General features: G+C 37.4%; 4 protein-coding genes and 1 long non-coding RNA gene across 5 annotated transcripts in view; 3 read left to right on the forward strand and 2 right to left on the reverse strand.

Moving 5' to 3' along the window:
• The window catches only part of LOC131318029 (sm-like protein LSM5), a 57,096-nt gene extending 47,711 nt beyond the window's left edge, over window positions 1–9,385 (reverse strand). The window contains exon 1 of the mRNA XM_058347811.1: window positions 9,381–9,385. The gene's annotated coding sequence lies outside the window, so the exon portion shown is untranslated. The remainder of the gene's footprint in view (window positions 1–9,380) is intronic.
• LOC131318031 (uncharacterized) lies at window positions 21–719 on the forward strand. Its single transcript, XR_009197478.1, has 3 exons — window positions 21–175; window positions 291–525; window positions 587–719. It is a non-coding gene; the product is annotated as an uncharacterized LOC131318031 (long non-coding RNA).
• Window positions 6,206–8,719, reverse strand: LOC131318027 (bifunctional protein FolD 4, chloroplastic-like). The gene is made up of 4 exons (XM_058347808.1): window positions 8,394–8,719; window positions 7,371–7,607; window positions 7,073–7,240; window positions 6,206–6,959 (listed from the first exon to the last, which is right to left on the reverse strand). The coding sequence occupies exons 1-4, from the start codon at window positions 8,712–8,714 to the stop codon at window positions 6,789–6,791; spliced, it is 897 nt and encodes a 298-aa protein (XP_058203791.1). The 5' UTR covers window positions 8,715–8,719; the 3' UTR covers window positions 6,206–6,788.
• Window positions 9,386–19,522: 10,137 nt separating the features above from the next.
• Window positions 19,523–21,965, forward strand: LOC131317030 (uncharacterized). Its single transcript, XM_058346611.1, has 3 exons — window positions 19,523–19,541; window positions 20,720–20,970; window positions 21,627–21,965. The coding sequence occupies exons 1-3, from the start codon at window positions 19,523–19,525 to the stop codon at window positions 21,963–21,965; spliced, it is 609 nt and encodes a 202-aa protein (XP_058202594.1).
• A 1,276-nt stretch (window positions 21,966–23,241) lies between these two features.
• Window positions 23,242–23,813, forward strand: LOC131318032 (uncharacterized). Its single transcript, XM_058347812.1, has 2 exons — window positions 23,242–23,346; window positions 23,469–23,813. Exons 1-2 carry the CDS (start codon window positions 23,243–23,245, stop codon window positions 23,668–23,670), a joined length of 306 nt encoding a protein of 101 aa, XP_058203795.1. The 5' UTR covers window position 23,242; the 3' UTR covers window positions 23,671–23,813.
• The last annotated feature ends 331 nt before the right edge of the window (window positions 23,814–24,144 follow it).

Consider the following 24,144-nt stretch of genomic DNA (forward strand, 5'->3'; position numbering starts at 1 on the left):
TGCAGTTTGGGTCTTTAATAATAATCACTTATCATGTGAGACTGCTTGAAAATTTTATGTACTGAAATTACATCCAGGTTCAAACACATACGCCCCAATATGGTCTCTGTGCTCCGTGAGAAATTTTCCCACCTTAAACCTCACCTTTTCTATTGGTGGACAAATAAGTTTTGATGTGAGTGGATTTCATTGCTTGTCTATGCTTTTATATAATTCTTAAGCTTCGCTAAAGTAATTAGCAACCGGTCATTGCCAGCTAATTTGACATTATGTTTTCCTTGGTGTAAAAGGTGTTTCCTCAAGGTTTGGATAAGACTTATTATTGCTTGGGGTACCTAGATGATTTTCGTGAAATTCACTTCTTTGGAGACAAGACTTGCAAGGTAAAACGTATGCCTAGCTTATCCATTTATTTGGATTTTCCCTCCTTTTCTGATGGCGATGTTTTTCTCCCTTGATTGGTATTTCCTGTGAGCCCACTAACTTGTTATTGAACCTCGGTTCCCTGTAGTCATGTCTTGTAATGTGTTTTAATAGAGGGAAAATGAAGGCTCAAGACGTGTTTTGATAATTAATACCCGCCAAGGACATTTAATAGATCATGTGAATTTTTTTTTGGCTGAATATTCTGTAGTACTCCATTAGGACTGACATGCTTGGGTGTTTGTTTGAGCAGGGGAGGAAATGACTTTGAGATATATGAATCAGAGAGAACCTTGGGCCACACAGGCCAGCCCTATATTCGAGCTTATTGATGCAATTTTAATGTACCCGGGAAATTTCTATTTGCCATGGCATCTATAGGACCAAATGTGTAATTAGCAAAGTTTTTGCAAAGAAAGCTTCTGTAACGCTCCGAATTTTGGGTACGTTAAAAAGACATTTTATTCATAAAATCAAATGGAGTCTGGGCGTTAAATAAGTAATTTTATTGAAAATAAACTGAGTCAAGCTTTTTATTACAACAGAAACTTAAAAGGAGTACTTTTATTACAAACGGAAGGGAACTAAGGTTCCTAACTACAGCTCCGCCTGCTCCTCCATCTGAGCCAGCTCTTCAGCTCCAAATGCCTCCAAGGTGTAAAGTTCACCCTGTTCATCTACAAGGTTTGACACATTATACCAGCGTCGCCACTGATATAATATGTCAGGGTCACCGAAAAGGCAACACCGTGAGCTACGAAAGCTCAATAGAAAAATCCTATACCCGCTAACCCATAACTAACAAGCAACAGGTTATAACGTCACATCGATTTCCACATGATATGTGTATACATAGCTACAAAAGATAACATTAATAACACATCCGCAATTGCTATATAACTATCGTTGGTGTCCAAGATTCTCCGAGTTTCTCCTACGCAACTCATCGTAGACCGTGTCAACATTTTCACATACCAATTCATCTTTTCAAAAACCATTTGTTTAACTCACACAATTTGCATTGGCTCCGTACCGCGGATAACCAAGCTACACACCCAACCTCGGTTCCGCCGTTCCGGACTCCCGAGTATCCTCACAATGGTTCCGCCGTCCCGGGTTCCCATTGGCACACAAAACTTGCATTGGCTCCTCTCCGCGGATAACCAAGCCATATTACCAATGAGGCTACCACGTCCGACCGCATTGGCAATCTTCACAATGAGCTACCAAGTCCGGCCACATTGTGGTTTTCACAAACCACGCAATGGGCTACCAAGTCCGGCCACATTACGAGTTTTCATACACACAACGGGCTACCAAGTCCGGCCACGTTGCGGTTTTCACAATCCACACGATGGGCTACCACGTCCGGCCACATCGCGGGTTTTCATACACACAATGGGCTACCAAGTCCGGCTACATTGCGGTTTCAAAACACATCTCATCATTATCTACACCCTAGGTGTCATGTTTCTACTTTCTTGATTTTTCGTGTCTCGTTTCTCATGCATAGACTCCGCGGTGAGACTTTTCACATACGATATCATTCATTATACTATTCAATCTAACAAGATCATCTATTTTAAAACTACTTGACATGCTTGAATCACTTAATAACAAACATCATGCATTTTATATACTTTCAACAAAAGATAACATTATCTACTTTAAATGACATGATTAAAGTTTCTTCCTAACGAACTTATAATTAGGTACAAGACTATATATGGGAAAATAGGTAAAGATAACTACTTGGGATGGAAGATAAGGATATCCTACATCATACGTAGAGTTAGGGGACAAGGAATCCTACCTTGCTTCTTGGCGGTAGTCGGCTACGGAAGTTAGTTGGCGGTCGGACGGAGTAACGGCATCGGTTTTGCTTCGTAAGGAAAAGAGTTGTACTTTCTTTTCCTAGAAACAACTTCCTAACTTAACTAAGCTACTTTAAAAGATCTAAAGGTGGTTTTGAAAGTGGTTTGGTGGTTCCTCTCAAGAACACTCAAGAACACAAGAAAACTAGAACTTGGAAAGCAAGAACTTTTGGAAATTTTTAGAGAGAAGTGAGAGCAATGGTTTGAGGTGTGAGTTTAAGCTTGGAGTGAGCTTCCATTTATAGGCAAAGGCTCTCCCTCTCTCCCTCTTGGCCGGCCCCTCTCTCTCTCTCTCTCTATGTCACACTTTATTTCACATGTCAAGGTTTGATTGAAAGGTTGGAAGCTAAATTGGTAGGCTTGCATGGCTATGTTAGTCCTTGGATGGGATTCTTGGAAGATATGTTGCAATGGAGGAGTCATGGGTACAAGATTCTTGGTTTAAACAAATGAAATTGGTACCAAGGAGGACAAGTAGGTTAAGATTTGGCTAGGAAAAGAGATCACCAAAGATTTTGAAGTACTTTGGAAGACTAATGACAAGGTACACATCAAATCTTTCTTCTTCTTCCTTCCTCTTTCCTTCTCTTTCTCTCCCTCTCCTTCTTTCTCTCTCTCGGCCTCTCTCCTCTCTCTCCCTCACGGTTCTCTCTCTCTCTCTCTCTCTCATGTACTATCCATATACATATATATATGTACTACTAATGCAAGACAAAAATAAATTAATAGGTACTTTTGTACAAAAGATCAAACTAGCCTTTAAGAGTCAAGATTCTACTTAATAAACTAACAAATGGGTACGAGTGTACTAAGGCAATATACATCATTCAAGTACTTATATACATATATACATATGTACAAATATATATTAGGGCTAAAAGGGTCAAGATTCTCCTAATAAACAATTAAAAGGTACAAGTACTTTAATTAATATAATAATGTACTTTTGTACTCCCGGGAATCTTAACAAAATATTATTTTAATGGGATAAGTACTTTGTTTGAAAGATGAGCCTATTACCCAATGGTTAATAGAATCCCTAATGGTTATTATCCAAAGGATAATAAGGTACGGGTACTTTAAATACTAAATTAAGTTTTTGGAAAAGACTACATGTCCTTTTTGAAAATACACATATGATATATATATATATATGTACTTACCAAATAAAATAAAGAAAAGGCTTTTGTCCAATGGGTAAAGATTACCCTAATGGTTAATGTCCAATGGTCCATAGTTACTAGGGTACTTTTATTAGTAAATAAATCGAAAAGTACTTTTCAAAATAATTATAAATGTCAATCATAGTACTTTGTTTAAATCTTTCAAAATCCTTTTAATATAAAGAAATGAGTTTCTTTTATCCAATGGATAATAATTCCCCCTAACATTTATCGTCCAATGGATAAAGAATAAATCTAAACAATAAAAGAAAACAATTAAACAATTTGTAGTCTAGGGTTGAAAAGGTTCAAAAGGTCCAAGATGGGCAAAACGGTCCATCTTTGGTTAGGGAAACGTAACTAGGTGACTTCCTAGTTTGGTTACTCCATCGAGCCGGTTAGAAGCTAACTAGGCTTGCTAAGTAGGGCATATAAGTCAAGAAACGATCCTTGAGGGTCCAAAGTGAAATTAGGGTTTCTAGTCGAGAGTTAACTAACGACCAAAATCTAATTACGACGAAAATAAACAAAACATCATATAGCCATTCAAGAGAAAATAAGTAATTCAAATAAAATTCAAATTTTTAACGAAATTTTTATTGACCAAAATTGAGGGGCGTTACAGCTTCAATCAAGTAGTTTCATTTTGTATTCAATCATATCCACATCATGTATCTATTCATCTGCCAGAATTGGATGACTGCAAAAAATTGGATACATAACTCAAAATACATAATTGGCAACATTCTATTCATTGCAACTATTCATTTTGTACAAGATGGACTTAATGTTTCGCTTGAGAAGGAATACTTTCATTTTTATTTAGCATCCAAATGACCGTTTAATTTGATTTCAGTGCCAACGTCGCACTGGCAATGGTTTTGGTTTGCCTGGTGGGGTGGACGGCGGCGTGTTGGTGGTTACAGCGTTTGTTGGGCTGTGCTGGGCTGTTAGGGTTTGGGTAGTCTTGGGCCTCTTGGGCTTGGCACTGCCTATGTTCTCTATGGGCATATGCTTGTGTGGGCTTGGGCTTATTTTTATATTTGGGCATTTTAGGCCTTATTTGTTTTGAGCTGTATTGGTTTCAAATCTGGGCATTTTGAGGCCTATAGGGTGTATTTTGGGCTTTGCCCTAGGGTGTTTGGGCTTGGCTCGCTTTTTAGGGTTTTGCCCCTAATGTGTTTCGGCCTCGGCCCATTTTCTAACCTTTGATTAGATCCCCATCCCCTCTCCTCCTACTTGATGTACCTCTATCAAGTTTCTTAATAAATTTTGCCGTTTCGAAAGAAGAAAAAAAACATTGCTCCCTTTATGTTGCTATTTCCCCCCCTCATAATCGCTAAAAAAACTAAACTTGTTTGTTCTGTTGACAGTTACCAGCCCTGAGGATACAATGAAGCAATGTACATCACTCTTTCTGACCAAGCAAGTTTGATGTCCTCAAGGTTATTTCAACGTTGTTTACTTTGGCTTCTATCCATTTGTAATTTAGATAGCCACAATAATTGATAGCAGAAATATCTGCTTCAATCTATAATGACTTTCATAGTTCATTCTTGTGTTCAAATGGTGAGCATTTTTATGTTCCCATTGTGCCCTAGAAGTTTCAATATATCATTCAGTCAGATGACAGACTGACGTTGCCAATAACTTGTAGTAAGAAGCTAAATTGTTTTCAATTTACGGAAGCACAAATGTCATTGACGTTTTTCCCCCCTTCAAACCACTATCTGTCTACAGTCTGTTTTTGTCGTATTTTATATCAGTGAGATTGTAATAACTTCTATCGGCAATTGAGTCAGAATTGGGGAGGGATGCAAGTTTTCTTTGAATAATAGTAATGGGTCTTGGCTAGGGACCAGAATTGTTAGTAAGCTCTCCCTACCAATTTTTGCACTGAAAAGTTACACCTACTTTTATGTTCAGTTTACAAATACTTGGCACATATCCATCCCTCCCCTCATTGCCAATGGCAGACCTTGTTACAAAAATGGCTATTTTTATGTTCAGTATAGAAATACTTGGCACATATCCATCTCTTCCCTCATTGCCAATAACAGACCTTGTTACCAAAATGGCATAGATTTAGCCCAAACGAACGAATAAGAACGCAAGCAAATGGAATTGGTGAGTTTTTCCGTTTTTGACCCCAAAAAAAACAACAAAAAGAAAAGGAATTGGTGAGACTCTTGTGTTCTACTAATCCAACTATGTAGATTCCCTCAATTTGGATTTCTTAGTGGTTGAGATATTGTCCGTTACACCCAACATATTACGCCAATTCTAGACCACATCGTAATTATCAAGAGGATGTTTTGTTTTTGTTTTCTTTATCTTAGATTCAAGACTGTCAAGAATTTTATTAATAATACTGATATTATAGTACCAAGAACTATAAGTTTACCGTAAAGAACTGACATTAATCATTGTATAAGAAACTTATTGCATGGAAAACAGTGGCAAAGGCACACTACCAGTCGCCTCCATTGATATATTATCAACAATATAAGAAAATCATGTGACGATAGGAAATGGGACACATGCACTGGTGAAGGATAACAAGGCAATGGTCCCGATAGAAATTTCCATGCAACCTACAAGTGATAAGCCAAATACAGTGATTCCGCCGCCAATCTCTCCACAAAAATCTTACCCATAACAACCTATGTTGAGCAACCTAGGTAGACACATGCATCCAAAACAGCCCTTTTTGGCAACCCGTCAATAAGAAAATGACACCAACAATGAGCAAAAAAAACCAGAGAAGATTCGCTTGCCCACCATCTTATACATTTACTGAAAGTTTTATATGAGTATGACCATTCTTATAGTGGAACTCAAATAATTACTTGTACAGAAGAACATAACTTCCAATTCTGAATCATGCCATCAGAAAATTGGTATAGCCTTCTTTATAGTCAATATAAAAAATACAAAATTGTGAGATCATAGTATGTAACAAAGAGTTCCTGTGTACGAAATCGATTTCCCTGTGTACCTTTTTTTCTGGAAAGAAAGCACCCAGTTTGCAAGCACTTACCTCCTCACCTCCTCTTCAATCAACATATTTACGAAGCACCCAACCTCACATGAACTACTACCCTTGTCTAGCCAATGCCAATATTCAGATATTGGAAACAGTAAATAGAGAGAAATCGAAAGGCGCTCACGCGAGGGCTATGTTTGGATATAAATTTGCGGTGGCCAAAAAATATTTTGTGGAGATTTTCTCAAAATCAGTTAACATCCAAGATCCAAGCACTGTCTAAGCAGGTGCTCGAGGGGAATGGGGTTGTAGACTAACTGAACGACAATGAATCCTCCTCCCTCATTTGTAGTTGTGCATTCTCTTTGCTGAGCTGAGAGTATTAGATAGAAGCATTGCGATAGTCATGGGTCCAACTCCCCCGGGAACTGGAGTAATAGCTGAAGCAATCTTGCAAGCCTCCTCATAACATACATCTCCAACCAAACGATACCCTTTTGCACTTTTCGCATCCTGTCACATAAAATGCACACAGAATCAGCTCAGTGCTACTAAACTCAAACTGCAAAGCAAACTCTCTGTAAGCATGTGAACATTGTGAAGAAGCCAAAAAAGACCCAGCTCACCTCAACTGGATTAATTCCAACATCGATAACAACAGCACCAGGCTTTATCCAACTACCCCTCACCATGTTTGCTTGCCCTACAGCAGCAATGATGATATCTGCTTGTCTTGTGATCTCCTCCGGATTATTGGTTCTGGAATGGACAACGCTGACAGTAGCATCTTCTCTCTAGAAATTAGATCACATCAAGAAGTTAAAAAGGGAAAGAAACTAAATTAGATAGAGAAATAACATTCAGTTTGGTAAAGTAACTTGGACAGAGGCTGACATAGTAAAAATCCAGGAACCATAAGATTACCTGCAGCAATAGAGCAGCTGGCGTTCCAACAATATTGCTCCTGCCAATCACAACAGCCCTCCTTCCCTTGATATCCATGCCATATCGATGTAGCAGTTCTATGCATCCTTTAGGTGTACATGAAACAAATAAGGGCTCTCTACCACGCATGGCTAGTCGTCCAATGTTAAGTGGGTGGAATCCATCCACATCTTTCTCAATGGAAACAGAATTCAAGATATTTTGCTCATTCATATGCTGGCACAGAATCCATGAACAAAATCAGAACTGTAGACTGTAGTCTTAATGACAGTTATAATCTATGTAGCACGGACATGGATACGGGACACGGCAATTCTAAAAAAGTGGAGATACAGACACGGCGAGGGAGATGCCACGTGTATATAATATAAATATATATATACATATATATTTTTTCTTTTCTTCCATGTCCGTTGACGAAGAAATGTCCTATATGAATGTATGAGATTAACATGGTTCAAATAAAGACATAATTATAGTTTAACCCAAATGTTTTGAATAATTTCATATTAACCCCTCAAAATTAAAAACATGTTACGTTTTGACTCCCAGCCATGTCCTCAGCATGTACCCAACAGTGTCCCCCGCGTGTCCCCTATAAGAAAATAATAAAAATTATTGGACACGCCATGTGGCATGTCCAATACGTATTTGGGCGTGTCCCCGTGTCCAATACATGGACACAATGCCCTTTTGGAGTGTCGGTGCTTCATAGGTTAATCAAGGCCTTACCATACACTTGCGACAAGTTGGTTTATTTGCAAACTCGATGCAGTGTTGGCTACTCAAAAGATATAATATCTCACTGCAGAATAATGCTTTAGGGCTAACCATTTATTGACCATACCTTAATATCTTTGTTTACTATGTGAATTTCTAAAAATGCACCTACCAAACGTAAATGCATGTTTTCTATTATGTTGTTTCCTTTAAAAGGTATGTTCTCATAACAGGGTTTAGAAAAAAGAGAGTAAAATGCAGTACACCGAATAAGGAACTCACGGAAGGAAGAGGTAACTGAACAAGAATTCCGTGTACAGAGGGATCATCATTGAAGCATGAGATATGCTTAAGCACTTCCTGTTCTGTGGAGTCTTCAGGCAAGTGCACTTCATAGGAATTGATCCCCACAGATTCACAAGCTTTCTTCTTGTTGCGTACATAAGTTGCAGAATCCTTCCTGTCACCCACTAGAATAACTGCTAATCCTGGAACAACACCAATCGTATCCTTCATCCTCGATATTTCAACAGTTATCTCATCTCTGATTTGCTTTGCAATTGATTTTCCATCAATGATCTTTGCAGAGGTTTCAGCAGCCATTGCAGCTGCACAACAAATCAATAGAATTTACAAACCAAGAATATCTCATACAAAAGACAATCTACCAATTCCAAATTTCAATGGAAAAAGCCAAAAGAGTACAACGCCCAAAATGCTCCCAACACAATAAAAACAGAATCGGATATCAAAAGAGAAACTTTTTTCCTATTTTCTCCTTTCCCTCCCAAAAGCCCATTCGCTAAAGCCAGTTCCCGCTTTACCAGAACAAAATATCTCTAGGTGTTTCAATATCTGAAGCATTCCAAATTGGACATGAAAATAGTGAATACTTCTACCCATATTAGTCGTCCAAATCCAACGCAAGAGATGTACTCAACAAATGTGCCCAACAAAGAAAAGTAACGAATTTTTTATCATATAAAGAAAATCTGATTAACCTACTCATTTACACTATTCAAATGAGAGAAGCATCCGAGATTAACAAGCCATGGAACTTCTTAGCTTCCTAAAGAAAATACAGCTGGATTATCCTTAAGGTCTGAGAATGAGTATAATTCCATACAGGCACCGGTAATCTGGACGTATTGAAGTTCACTTGACAAAGTAGTGCGAAGTAGCCCATACATAGAAGCAAATGGTTACTTATTTTCCTATGGGGTGACCAAGCTGTTGGGTTTGTTGCTTTCTGGGTTTTTGATCATGTATTGAAGTTCTTTTGGTTGCCTCCTGGGCAACTCTGTATGTTAACTCTTCCTCTCTTGGGGGCTTTGTGGGCAAGTGATTGTCGTGGGGTTGGGTGCCAACATAGTTGGGATGTTGCCGCACATTGTGATGCCTTTTCTTTGCCTCCTTTTAATCCTTGTGTGCTGAAGCTTGTGATCAATTAAATCTCTTCTTTCGGTGTTCAAAAAAAAAAAACAAAAAAACCCATACATAGAAGCGGGATGGCCAATTTCACTTGAGAATCTTGTGCAAAGTATTCCATTACAGAAGCAAGATGGCCAAATTCAATTGATATGAAGATTTCTTTTAAAATTAAAAGGCCGTCTAACAAAGAATGTGAAACAAGATTTAACTCACTATTGTCACATCATTTCTTGTTCATACTCTCAAGGAGAAACAAGAATAAAATATCATACTTTCATTTATGGATTCAATAGGATATATGACTAGTAGGCTCTAAAGAACACCCTACATATTGTGAGCCACAAATTCTAGTTATGGAAGAGAGGCATGTCATTTTCTTCATCTTCCTCAGGAAACAACATTATAGAGAAACAAACCCAATCCTTAATCAGCACTTGCTTTATGAAAACAATGACCTGTGGTGTAGCTATACAAAGATTTGAAGGGCATCTATGAGATAACTCTTAGTTCAAACAGCTATATCTCATACATACATAAACCTTTTTTTGTGAGGGGCCAGGAACCCCCTTCCGCCCATGGGTTGTACAGAGAACTTGAAGCATTCAACTTGTTCGACAAAATGCACTATCATTCATTGGCGCAAGCACAACTAATACTAGTAACTAAATGAAACCCTAACCACTGATGGATACAAATTACAACGTTTCACGTCCACAAGGGCAACATCACCTGTATATAAAATGAAACACATAAACTGGTGGAGCACATTAGATTGTAAGTGTAGAACTACGACTAACACATGCCCCATAAAAAGCGTCCATAAAAAGCGTGAACCTGCCTTCCCTTCCCTCGATAGGGATCAGGAAACTTCACGAAAAAAAAAAAAAAACGTACAAAAACGCTGAAAGCTCGTTCAATATTGGCTTAACACATGAACAAATTAAACACTCAACGTATGATGTATAAAAAATTCAAACAACTCGATCGACTCGTGTTGGGCTCGATTAAAGCGCTTCGAGATAGGCTAGTCTCGTAAACAAGCTAAGCTAGAACATGTTTCAAAACTAATTTAAGTGTTCAAGCTCTGCCATTCAGCCGGTTAATCAGCCCTAACAAGGAGGATTTGCTTTATTCAAATCAAGAATGGAAGCGATTATGAAGGAGAAGGAGAAGTAGAAGTACCGGTGGGAGAAGCTGATGCGTGACTGATGGTGGCGGTAGTCCTGAGCAGGATAGGTTTAACAGGTGCGAACGGTGCGAACTGCAGGGGCATCGACCGGAGAGAAGGTTTAACAGGTGCGAACTGCAGGGGCATCGACCGGAGAGAATGAAGGACGCTGTGTCGGACTCTGTATCTGCTTGAGGGAATAAGAAGAGCCGTCGTAGATGATGAACAGTCCGTGAACATCACCGACGCCATTCTGAGTAGTAAGATTCTCAGCCCTATGCTTAGAACCTTAGTTGCAGAAAACGCCTAACTTGGAGGCGGGAAGGGGCTCCCGCACGAGAACCGCGAATCCCCGCTCCGCTTCTCACTCAGAAACGCGATGGGAGCGCGCGCGCGCACGAGTGAGAGATTTGGCCGGAGGAGAGATCAGTCGTCGTCGGCTATGCTACGGTTTGGGCGGCGACGAAGAAGAAGAGGTAAGAGGCGTACCTTGTTTCGGCGATGTGTGGAAGCCGATATGGTCGACGCAATCGCTGCTGCAGAACGACGTGCAGCTCGGTGGTTTTTTCCCTGGCTTTAGTTTTTTTTTTTTTGAAAAGGGGCTAGGGTTTTCCTTTAGAGTAGTATTATTTTGGGTTGTAAAGTTAGGCTTTGTATGTAGTTTAATAGGTTTACTTAGCAAAACTTCTCTGATGCTCTAAGTGGCACGGCAGCATCATATGAATATGAACTATTAGATTGAAAATCGGTAAATTATAGTTTTTGGATCAAAACCAAAAATTAAAAGTAGAGTAGTTTTGTTAAAACCGAGATGGTTTTGTGAACTTTTGACCAAAAAAATCAGAAGATTACTTACCACAGAACATGTTACATATACTATTGAGTAAGGCAACACTTATCATTGAATAAGGCTAAACTTACTATAGATTATGAAGAAACTTACTATACAGAAATCCTATTGGTACCGACGGTACCATAGGAAAAATGTACCGACGGCCACCGGACGGCCGTCTCCGGCCACCGTACGGCCGATCCGAGCCGTCCAAAAATTTTAAAAAATAAAACCGAGTGGGCTCATTCGGGAATCAATGGCATCCGAGGTGTGTAGGATACTTGATCCGAGCACCCCTTTTTCGTGTATATACACGTATATACATATATAGACCAAAAAGGGGTGCTCGGATCGAGTATCCTACACATCTCGGATGCCATTGATTCTCGCGAAGGCCCCCTCGGTTTTGTTTTTTAAAATTTTTGGACGGCTCGGATCGGCCGTTCGGTGGCCGGAGACGGCCTTCCAATGGCCGTCGGTACATTTTTCCTACGGTACCGTCGGTACCAATAGCAGTACTCTTTACTATAACCAGTTACTCGGATAACAAGTTACCATTAACCCAAAAAAAAAAAAAGTACCCTATTTTTTTGCGGGAAAATTTGGAGCTTTTGGGATTTATATGTTTACACCACTTTAAGCTATATACACCATATTTTTTGCCTTGTTGCTAACAATTGGGTAATGAAAAACCTAAAAAATGGTGTTCAATTATAAATCTAGTTTAAGATTTTAATTTGGTCTTAAGATATAATTAGAAGAATTATTTGAAAATTAAAATTTGACAAAAAAAATCATAATTTCCAAATAACATTATAAATGTATTTAATTAATTTGTTTTTAAATAATCATATATTTAAGTAACTTACTTTTAAATATTATGGAGAAAACAAGGTATTGATTTAATATTTTGAAAATTTACAAATTAAGTTAATATATATAGTATAAAATAACACTATAAGTTAATTGTTACAATGGAATTCAACAATAAATATATTTTTTCTTAATAGATATTGAATAATTTAGTAGAATTCTCAATTAAATTTATGATAGTATTTAATAAAATTAGGCTATTTAGTTTCATTAATATAGCTTATAGTGATAAATATGACATAATTTGAAAATCTAACAACTAATAGTGTTGATAGCAATATACTTGATAGCAATCAGTCAACGAGGATGGATTCATTTGCTATTGATTGATTAAATTATAAGTTCAACCAATTGATCAGACGATGTGAGTTGATTAATATCATATTTGTTAGTTGTGGTAATTAACAATGATATTTTGATTGATAGTGATTAGTGAAGATTAATACAATTGGCTAAAGTTGAGTGACTAACTTGTTGAATTGCTTAAGCACGGACTTATCTATTTCAATCCTTCAAATTACACAATTAGTAAATTTCAAAAATGGTTATTTGGTGATTAACATTGATCACTTGGCAAATGTAAGAGTAACAGTCTTTGTAGTTAACATTAATCACTTGGCAAATGTAGGAGTAACCACTAATAAAACACTAAATTGAAATGTCTCATTCATTTAATTCTTTATTTTCATAAACTTTAAAAGTAATTTCATTAAATAGAAAGATAATACACATTTGTTTAATTTATCATAAAAGTAATACAAGTAGATCTTACGTAATTTTAATTTGGTATGTACCATACCCTATAGAACATTAATGTTGATACATAAATGTATACTACTTACCAGTCATTAATATCTTACTTACCATAGAATGAAGCTACAAAAACTATAAAAGCTGATTTTTTTTACCATAAGCTAACTAGAGTTCACAAACACTTACCACGTCTTTACTGTTTTTTACTTCATTGGAAGGTAACAATGACTATATACTGAAACCACATTTACCACAGAAAGTTAACACGTTTTGGCATTGCCTTCTTACGTACCATCAATTATGGCATTAATGGAACTAGATTACTCCATACCTACATTAAACTCTTCAAAGTTATCCACTCTAGCTCCCATTCATCTCTCTTCTTCTAAAAAAAAAATGAAAATTGAAGAAAAAACTTCCGAACTTTCAAAAGCCAATAGGTGGAAGAAGCTAACTAAGTAAGTTTTTCTCAAGAACAAACTAAATTAAGCTGTGATTATTAGCTCTTACCAACTTACTCAAAGACCATAAGTTGAAGAATCACAAATAAGTGTTTCACAATAATCTAATTAAGCTGCCGAGCAAAAAAAAAAAATCTAATTAAGCTTTTCACGTTTTTACAATATTTTATGGTTATGCTTACCATTGTTTAGGGCAATACATACCACTTTATATGGTAGCACTTATTAGGGATTGAAATTGTACTAAGTTGTGATTCTTAATTTTCAAAGCCAAGCTATTAGTAAGTAAACCCTGTAATTGTGGCGAAACATGGCAGCACACCCATGTTGAAATCCTTTCCTCTGCATGGTAGCACACCCATGTCGAAATATAAAAATGGCAGCACACCCATGTTGAAATCCATCCCTCTACATGGTAGCACACCCATGTCGAAATATCCAGACCCATGTTGAAATGTCTAGTTTTTATTAAATAAACCCTGTATTTGTGGTAAGTATGGTTACGGAAATTGTAGGTACTCTTGGTTCATGTCATACCCACTATAATGTATGTACAATCATTATCCCTTTTTTTGGTGGTAAGTATGCCCAATTTTTAGTTAGGGTATTTGAAATGGTATGTACAATCCGTTCATGGCATACCTAACAACAACACAACGAACATACCAAACAAGGTCGCTATTGATCAAACAACAAGAGCCACCAAGGCACATCAACATTTGATCAAACAAAAAGAGCCTTCTATCACATTTATTTTGGAGAGTATACGATATGAAGAGTATACAATGTCTTTGCTTAGAGAGTATACAAAAAGAGCTTTCTATCACATTCATCTTGGAGAGTATACAATGTATTTGCTTCCAATCTCTAAACATATAACTATATATCAGTAGCATCACAAAATAGAACGATCCATCAAAAAATCCCAACGCCAAAATGTCTTGAGTTGATAATGAGCCAAAAAATGGTTTGTCCATTTCCGTGTTACTTGCAAACCAGCCACCACTTGATGCATTAAATAAGTGATACAAGAATTAGTATGATCGTATCTACTATCCCTTAATCCATCAAAACAACTAAACAAAGGTCAAACAAATTTCACAGATTCACAAATACCATGGTCATGAAACAACCACTCTGATACTTACTACATAGCATTTTCTAAAAGGACACACCACATCACTCCATTATGGTAGAATGAACTCCTTGTGAGATGGTTCTTTTCCCTATCAAAATAAGTACAAAAAATTAATCTCAATATATCCATAGGGACACCATACCATGTCCAAAGGGGATAATTTCCATTTTCTTGGCCACAAAGTTAAATGGTGAAAAGAACTGAGCAAGCATAACAAAAAACACAGAGGAAATAAGCTAGTTGTGTAAGCTTTTAGGCACTAGCAGAATTCCAAAAGTTACAGAGGAAATAAGTTAGTTGTGTAAGCTTTTAGGCACTAGCAGGATTCCCCATGTATGGCAAACTTTATGCTGTTACTTGAGTAAAAGACATCCTCATGGTCAACAAAAGAAAAAGAGGACGAACACAATATGGGGAGATTGGTGGTGATTGCTAAACCGACAAAAGTTTTAAAAGCAATAGGGGCGATGCTTGAGGAGGGCATATTTCAGTTCTCTTCTCAGAAATAATAATCATTTCGTTGCTTGGTGCTGGTCCTAAAAACCAAGGGTGATGGGAGTGGTTTACTCGCAAAGTAAAATTCTCCCAAGGCAAATGTTGGTATCAACTTTCAGACATCTCAGAAATAATAATCATTTCGTTGCTTGGTGCTGGTCCTAAAAACCAAGGGTGATGGGAGTGGTTTACTCGCAAAGTAAAATTCTCCCAAGGCAAATGTTGGTATCAACTTTCAGACACCAAATGTTACCAACAATAACCCAGAAAAAATGAACAGAAACTTGGTTGATCATTTTCGAAATTCTGAAATGGTATAGGATCAAGTAATCCCTCCAATTTGATAATATGGATAACGAGTGCCATGTGCGACTAAAAATCAAAAATGCATCTAAACCGCTACATCTCTTTCTCAGACAAATATGCAATGATGTCAAATGATTAGAGTAAATCTCTTCTGCAATCAAATTATATGTAATATCCCATAAGACCGTAGATGAACAACACCATTAACATTTCCTAAGATACTGGCAAAAGCAAGAAAGGGTGAATGATAACTTCTATGATGAATAATGGCAATAAGAACTTAAAATGGGACTGAAAAGTAGCACATCATAAAACGTCTCCAAGCGATCATGCACTACAAAAAAATTGGGATCTAACAACGGTCAAAAGCGTTACTAAAAAACACAAAAAACGTTGCTAAAAGCTATACCAACGGTTCACCAACCGTTGCCCAAACCGTTGCGAGATATCCGTTGGTGTAGACATATAGCAACGGTTTTGATGAGCGTTGGTATAGATTTTTTTTTAGTAACGGTTTCTTTAGCAACGGTTGTAACCATTGCTAAAGGCAATTTTTTTTTTTTTAAATCTGGGGTATGGCGCTGACGTGGCCCCCACCTGTCGCCCACGTGGCCTCCCATGTCGCCTGCGTGGCGCCCGCGTGGCGCATGGAAGGCAACACAATAATTTTGCTTCTCCTGGGAATCGAACCCAGGACCTCGCGTATGCGCGCGCGAGTACGAACCAGCTGGGCTAGCCCAACACTTGTGTAATATTGAGGGCCTTTTAATATTTATACTATGCAAACCGGTTGGGCTAACTTATGTCATCAGAGTTTTATCGATTTATTCTTAATCCAAGTTTTTAAATTCGGTTTATACTATACAAACACCTACTTTTTTTTTCCGATTGGAACTGTCTATTTTTTACATAGTACAGATAGCTACGCTTGTTCGGATTATTTTTTGTCCTTATTCAATTTTTTTTTGCATTTGTTAGTTTCTCGCCAATTTTTTTGGGATTATTGTTTCGTCATGACGAGAGGAATCATTAAACTAAAAAATTTCAATCAAAACTTAATTTTTTTGAATAAAGACAAAAAATAAGCCAAAAATAAGCCAATAAGCCAATTTTTTCGTCTTTATAGTCCGGTTTATAGTAACGGTTATGGAAAACCGTTGCTATAGTCGGGTTTTTAGTAACGGTTATGGAAAACCGTTGCTATAGTCCGGTTTTTAGTAACGGTTATTGAAAACCGTTGCTATAGTCGGGTTTTTAGTAACGGTTATGGAAAACCGTTGCTATAGTCCGGTTTTTAGTAACGGTTATGGAAAACCGTTGCTATAGTCTTGTAATCTAGTAACGGTGGCATGAAAACCGTTGCTATAGTCCTGTTTCTAGTAACGTTTGGAAAACTGTTGCTAAACACCATCTATACCAACGGTTTTTTTAACCGTTACTAAAAAACCGTTGGGAGATCCCAAAATTCTTGTAGTGATGTTTCAATGGATAGTTCATTGAGCTTCAGACTGAAAATAAGGTGAGAACGTAGTACACTATACACTGTCAATAAGAATTTGTCACCTCCTCATACCAATATAATTAGGCAGTAGGCACTCCACAAACTAATCTGCAAATGGGAAGGTAATGTCAACAATCATCAGTGTCTTTCTCTCTTTATTTGGACAAAACTTAGGGATTGGGCATGCCGTGAAATTATTATCTAATTGACTGATTTCCCATTAAATTATTATCTAATTCTTAAAGACGACGTTAGATTATTCCTACTTTAACAAGTCGTTGCCGGTTGATCCATGAAACATGGAGGAATTTATTCAGATTTCACTTCCAAAGTACAAGGAACAAAAAAGGTTTTCAATTCAATTTTGGGGAACAAAAGAAATCAAAAGCGAGAAATAAGTTTTATCTTATAATTAGGGAAGTGAGGAACTTGTCATGGTTAAGAATGGCAATGGCCGACATTTTGGAGCAAAACCCTAAGTTTTGGTACGAACTAAGCCCTATCTCACCCATTCTCGCCCAATCTCACCAGTTTCTGTGACATTTGGTGAGAAAGGGGAAGAGCCCACAAACCCAGTTCACAACGGCCTCAATATGCGTGGTAGTGCAGAGGTGTTTGTGTTTTGTAGTGGTGGTTGTGTGTTCTAGAGAGTGAGAGAGAAATACCTAGCACAATGGAGGAGAGGGCTTTTCGTTGTGACCATCTGTTTAGGAAGAGAGAGGGCTTTTTGTCGTTTGCTTAGGGGCTGTGGATGGAAGAGCTATAGAGGTTTCCGTCGTCGACTGTGCAGTGGAGAGAGATGTGGAGTTGGAGGAGCCGTGGACAGAGGCGAGCGGACGACCGTGGAGAGGAGAGAGAGGTGGGAGGGAGGAGGGGCCAAAATAATTTTAGGGCTCTCAAATACTGTATTTCACGTTAACTTGTAAATAGGAGGTAACGGGGAGAGAGAAGGATTTCTCTACCAACGACTGGGATTAAAGCAATAAGATCCAACGGTTCACAAGCAATGGGAGTATGATGCTCCCAAACCGCTTGGGAGCATCATAGTCGGAGCCCTTACTTAAGCTACATTTCAGAACACATTCTTACAAAATAAGTACTTATTTTATATTTTTAAACTCAAAAATAATATAAATAAAAAATAATTTTTTAATTTTTTTGCACCGTATTAAAGATCTCAAAAAGATTTATCAAATAAGATCCATATTAAAAGAAAAATTATTTGCATAAACATATAATTTTTGAGTTTAAAATTGTATTCTTAAAAAATAAGTACTTATTTTTCTTTCGGGAACAATGTCTTATTCTTTACTACTAAATGGGCTTGTATATTTAAGCAAAACATGATTAAAGTAGATTCTACAACAGAATAAATGGGCCTACAATAGCTTTTTGATGGGCTGTGTTATTTTGTTTATGTGAATAGCCAAATTACAGTTTCAAAACCTTATGTTTTAATTTATTACTCGATAGACCCCTTATCTTGCCTTTGTTGGTAAATTGTGATATAGTACTTGTTATATAAAAAATGAAGCGTACAAAAATTATCTAAAAGGTTGATATAAAATACATATTTTCCGCTCCCCCACTCCCGCTTCGTGCAACTAAGCTTAGAACTAGGGTTTGAAACACACAGAGAGAGAGAGAGAGAGAGAGAGAGAGAGAGAGAGAGAGAGAGAGAGAGAGAGAGAGAGAGAGGGTTGGTGGTTGATTTTTGTGAGAGAGAGAGAGAGAGAGAGAGAGAGAGAGAGAGAGAGAGAGAGAGAGAGAGAGAGAGAGAGAGAGAGAGGCTTGGTGGTTGATTTTTGTGAAACAATGGCAGCGGTGATAAACGGCACCTCATGGGCCCCTCTTGCGACTTTATCAATAATTATAATAAAAATTGTTTTATCAGCAACCTACTAATTTAGGGGACTAAACAACAATGCTAGGATCACACAGACACTTACACACACTCATAATAAGGTAGGTAGGTTTAGTGTGTGTAGGTAGGTAGGTTTAGTGTGTGTAGGGCTTATCTCTCTATTGTGAGTATGTGTGTAAGTATTTGTGTATTTGTGTGTAGTTCTAAACTTACTGTTTACTAAATAATACTCCCTCCGTCCTAATTTACTTGTCTTAGTTCTATTCTAACTGGATAAAAAAAACTTGTTATATCTTTTAATTGGTAATAAATTTTATATCAAATATGGATCTTGTTTGATAGATCTCGATTTGTTTTAGAAATTCAAACAAAATTATTTGATTTTGAGACCTATGTCTAATTATGGTGACATTTTCAATGCCATTATTTGACTGGTTTTATCATTTTTGTAATTATGATGGTATCGAAAATGTCTTCAATTTTTGTTATTAAATTAAATAAGTAGTCATGCACAACATTGGAAAAGTATATAATTTTATGTAAATATTAAAAAATAAAAGGGTCTTAATAATGTCAACCCGAATACGATATGATTTTTAGCAGGTCAGGTTAGTGTTAAGATATTTGACACATTTATGACAACAGGTATTTTGACACTAATCTGAAAAGACACTAAATTTGAAATGACATGACACGAATACGAGTGGATATGACACAAGGCCAACCCCTAACTATCCCTATTTATACAACATGAATACAAGTGGATATGACACGAGGCCCACCCCTAACTATTCCTATTTATACAACTCATTGGATGGATCTAGACCTAAGATATTCTTCCCACCCCTAACTATCTCTATTATACTACTCAATGGATGATTCTAGACCTAAGATATTCTTACAAAGATATTCTTCCCACCCCTAACTATCTAACTATTCCAAACTAATATCTAGATATTTTCCTTTAGAACATTCTACACATACATATATTTAGAGTCTTCTACACATGGATATTTTTAGAATCTTCTAGAGATTATTCTAGAACATGGGTTGGATTTTAATATCTCCAATTTGGGCTTTATTTATGGATTGACCCCAAAACCTAAATCAAGTTTATGCTCCAACATCCCCCCTTAAACTTGATTTAGAAACTCCGAAAAGATTTCTTAGCTTGGAGAAGACTTCATACTTGAGCGGCTTGATGAGGATATTGGCAATTTGATCTTCTGACCTTGTGAAAGTCATTCGGAGTTCCATGTTAGCCATGCTTTCTCTTATAAAATGATACCTTCTATCTATGTGCTTGTTACGATCATGGAAGACTGAATTATTGGCTAGTGCTATTGCCGATTGATTGTCCATGAATAACTCAGTTGCTTCTTCTTGTGCAAAATTAAGCTCCTTTAGTAAGCTCCTTAACCACATTGGCAGCAGCTCCTTTAGTAAGCTCCTTAACCACATTGCTTTTTAGATTCCAACAAAAGTCTATGGTACACGCCTGATATAGCTTGCATCTTGTAGTTTTGAAAGAAAGGGATGAAGTGATTTTGAGTATCCTTTATTTATGATTTCATGTCTTTCTTTTGAGAATCTCAAGTGTTATCACAACAGGGTCAGAATTTCTAAAATTCGCTTTGGACTGCTAAAATATCAGGACAAAATGACAAAAAGATAAAGGCAACTTCAAAAATCAAAGTGTTTAGTATTCAACAAGATATGATATTCAAAATTATACATATTGTTGCAAAAATTTAAAACAATCACTTAAAGATCACTCTTCTTTTAGGCAACCACAAATTGGCAAACAAGCCACCTTGCCGGGCTGCCATCTCAAAGCGCCAATCTGGCCTTTTCAAGAAGCTAAGTGAATTGTGTACCTTGGTCGGCTATGAGATTGCTCTTGTTGTCTTTTCACCTGGCCTTTTCAAGAAGGCAAGCAAGCTGTGTACCTTGGTGGGTTGTGACATTGCTATTGTTGTCTTCTCATCTAGTGAGAAACTCTTCTTGTTTGGCCATTGTTGCATTGACGCATCAAAGGTTCCCTTTTTTTTTTTTTTCCTTTCTAGATTCTAGAACTCCACCTTGGCAAACTGATGATGGAAGTAATGTAAATACGAAAGCTCATTGAAACTTAAAAGGAAAAAAAGAGAGATGATTTTTTTTTGGAACCAAAAAAAAAAAAAAACCCGCCTAAAAAGTAGCTCCAAAGTTGATGCCAAATGTGACATGTTGGACAGTTTTATAAAAAAATGGTCTTGGTCCATTATATGAATTTTATAAGCCCAGGTTTTATGTAACTTCCAAACAATTGAAATGTCAAGAGATCAGAGTCCAGAACAAACTTCATCATGGATGTGAGATAATAAACCCACAACACGGTCAAGCAGTTCAAGTTCTATCTATACACATACTTATATCAATCTGTATGTAGCATACACCTAGATACTTGCGTACACATCAACACACATGGAAGGATGGTGAGATTTAAACGATCTTGATGTGGAAAATCATTTATTCAATACTGGATTTATCTAGAAAAAAGTTGTTTCTCTCCCTATAAGTCTTAATAAATATGAGTACGAATTGATTGAAGCCAATCAAAGAATTGTATACTACTAAAACAAGCCAGGATCTAGAAATATTAGTGTTTGAAGAAATAAACAAGAATGACCATAAATATTAGTGTTTTGCAGGACATGCTGGTCAATGATGGAGGAGAGTTGTTTTCAAGATTCAATTCAAGAACGGTTATGGAGTTAAAGAGGGAACTACTTGGGTGGTTGAGACATCTTCAAGACGGACTTGTGGCTGGCATCTTGTGTGAGATTGTATCCATCTTGGCGGCTCAAATGTTGCCTGTGGGAAAGTGGCCGGAATTGGAGGGCTTCTTGACGTGTTACATTCAAAAAATAGACCATGTTGCCTTGGACTCAACACTACTCAACCTCTTGGATGAATTAGCCCAGCATGTTCCCACATCATACCTCGAGGCCGTCCCAAGAATATTGGGGATGCGCACCTCGAGAAGCTGATTGCAATTGTTAGTAATTTATTTTAATCAACGGGTATCTGTAATCTTAACGCGGGGAGATTAATAAGTATTTAATATCATGAAACTCGTAATATAATTGAGATAAGGAAGGGAGTGCAATTATAATTCTGTAGTGGGGTGAATTATAATTAGTGAAATCAGAAATAGAATCAATTAGGTTTTCTTATTTACACTGGGAGCCCAGACTTATTACTCATTATGTCCCTATCGTAGTCCTATATATACACGTTATGCTCTCTAGATCAGATTGACGTTTTTCTATTATTCAGTAAATAGAGACAGGCTTAGTGAGAGCAACACTCGGTTCGTGTTCTAGACGTGCGGGGAATACGGTAGAAGATCGTAAGGTACGGTCGAACAGTATTCGTGGCATATAGCAAGGTGTGTTGTAACAAGTTCAACCAGCGTTCGTGACGCAGGAGTTGTGGTAAAACCCTAATTCCGCCTTGTAAGGTTTTTGTGGGTTTTGTTATCTAATTTGTACGCATCATTATTGGGTTTTGGGAATCGTTTCCCAACAACAATAAGTCTGATGTGTTGTTCAACACCTATTCCGATGAGGCTCGCCAGCAGGCGACACGGGTGTCCATTGTCGTCCTGCGACACTTCCCCAGAGATAATGGTTTGTTGGTCCACCTCTTCCGCCGTGTCGTTGATTTTATTTTTGAGTCCCTTGCATCGGAGAAACCTTTGGCCGACAGTTGATCGAAGAGTTGCAATCCTTTGCGATGGCTCTAGAATGGCATCAGGATGCTTTAGTGGATGACTTCTCCAAGGTATATGCTGAAGATAATCCGAAGCCCCTCCTTTTCCCCGAAGACCATTGATTTGGCCAAGACGGCCCTTCTCTTGGTTGCCGAACTGAACCCCTATTCGTGTTCATGGATTCATAAATTAGTTGATAGCTCCAAGATCCCTCCTCTGTTGCACTCTGCATGTGCTAGTAATGAGGTATTCCCAACGGCAATAGATATTATTTTTGTTTTTTAACTTCTTGTTTCTATTGGATTTTCATAAAAATGATATTTTTGTGTTAGTTTAGGCCGTGATCATTGGTGATATGGAACGTAATAATAGATTGGGGAAAAAGTAATGTCCCTCTTATGTTCTCTCTCCTTTGTGGTGTCTACGTGAGACTATGTAATAACAGATTGGGGAAAAAGTTATTTTTTTGCATATTATTGTCAGTGTAACTATTTTGCAATTTACGGGTTAATTCTTAGCTTTTCTGGATCAATTGGATATCATTGTGGAACAATGGTTGATGCTTTGGATGTGAATAAGAATATTGTGCTTCACTATGCGGTTCAATATGGCAGCAATGAGTGTGTAGCACTTTTGCTAGAACATGGTGTGGCTATGTAAGTCAAACCTCTAATCTGGTCGATGTTTCATGCTGTCATGGATTTGTTTTTTCTTTTTTATGTTTTGGTTCTTGCGCTGTTTGTAACTTATTTTCTTTGCTCTCTGTTTATTGCTATAGCACTCTTGAGAATCTAGATGGCGAAACTCCCATTGCTTTGCGAGGAGGTATGGAAAGCACGAGGTACTTGGTCTTTTGGTCACCTACCCGACCTTTGGAACCTGTTCGGCTGCTAAAAACAAATGAAGCTGCTAGAGAAAGATGGTCTCCATGTCAATATTTGGGATCCTTTTTGCGTATACTAGGGTATTGTGTTAGGTAAAGGCTGATTGATGCACATATTGAAACACGATTCATTACACTTCAAAGATAGCAAAAAAAAACATGGTGCGCATTGCATCTGTTATTGTTTCTACTAGGGTGGTTGCTGCTACATCTCACCAATTTGTTGTCAAATTACAAAAATGCGGGATATGTTTGTTTTGGGAAATGCCGTATGCTCAGTACCCTAAGTCTGGTACATCCTTCATAGTTTCTACAAATGCACACCGAGTATTTTATTTTGGTACACTTAGTTCAGTTTTAGTTTCAGAGTTAGTCGACAAGAATCTTAAGATTATTACTTCTTTCCTCGAAGGATATAGATCAAAAGCAATACTAGATCGCAATCCTTATTTTCCGATACAATGGATTCCACCTTAGAATCCTCTGGTTGAACTTGAGGGTGGTTCTCAACCAAAGAATTGTCTCCACACCACCAAGGAGGAGGTATCCTTCCCATCACCAATTAACATTT

The sequence above is a fragment of the Rhododendron vialii genome, chromosome 2a, assembly GCF_030253575.1.
Source record: "Rhododendron vialii isolate Sample 1 chromosome 2a, ASM3025357v1".
Taxonomy (NCBI): Eukaryota; Viridiplantae; Streptophyta; class Magnoliopsida; order Ericales; family Ericaceae; genus Rhododendron; species Rhododendron vialii.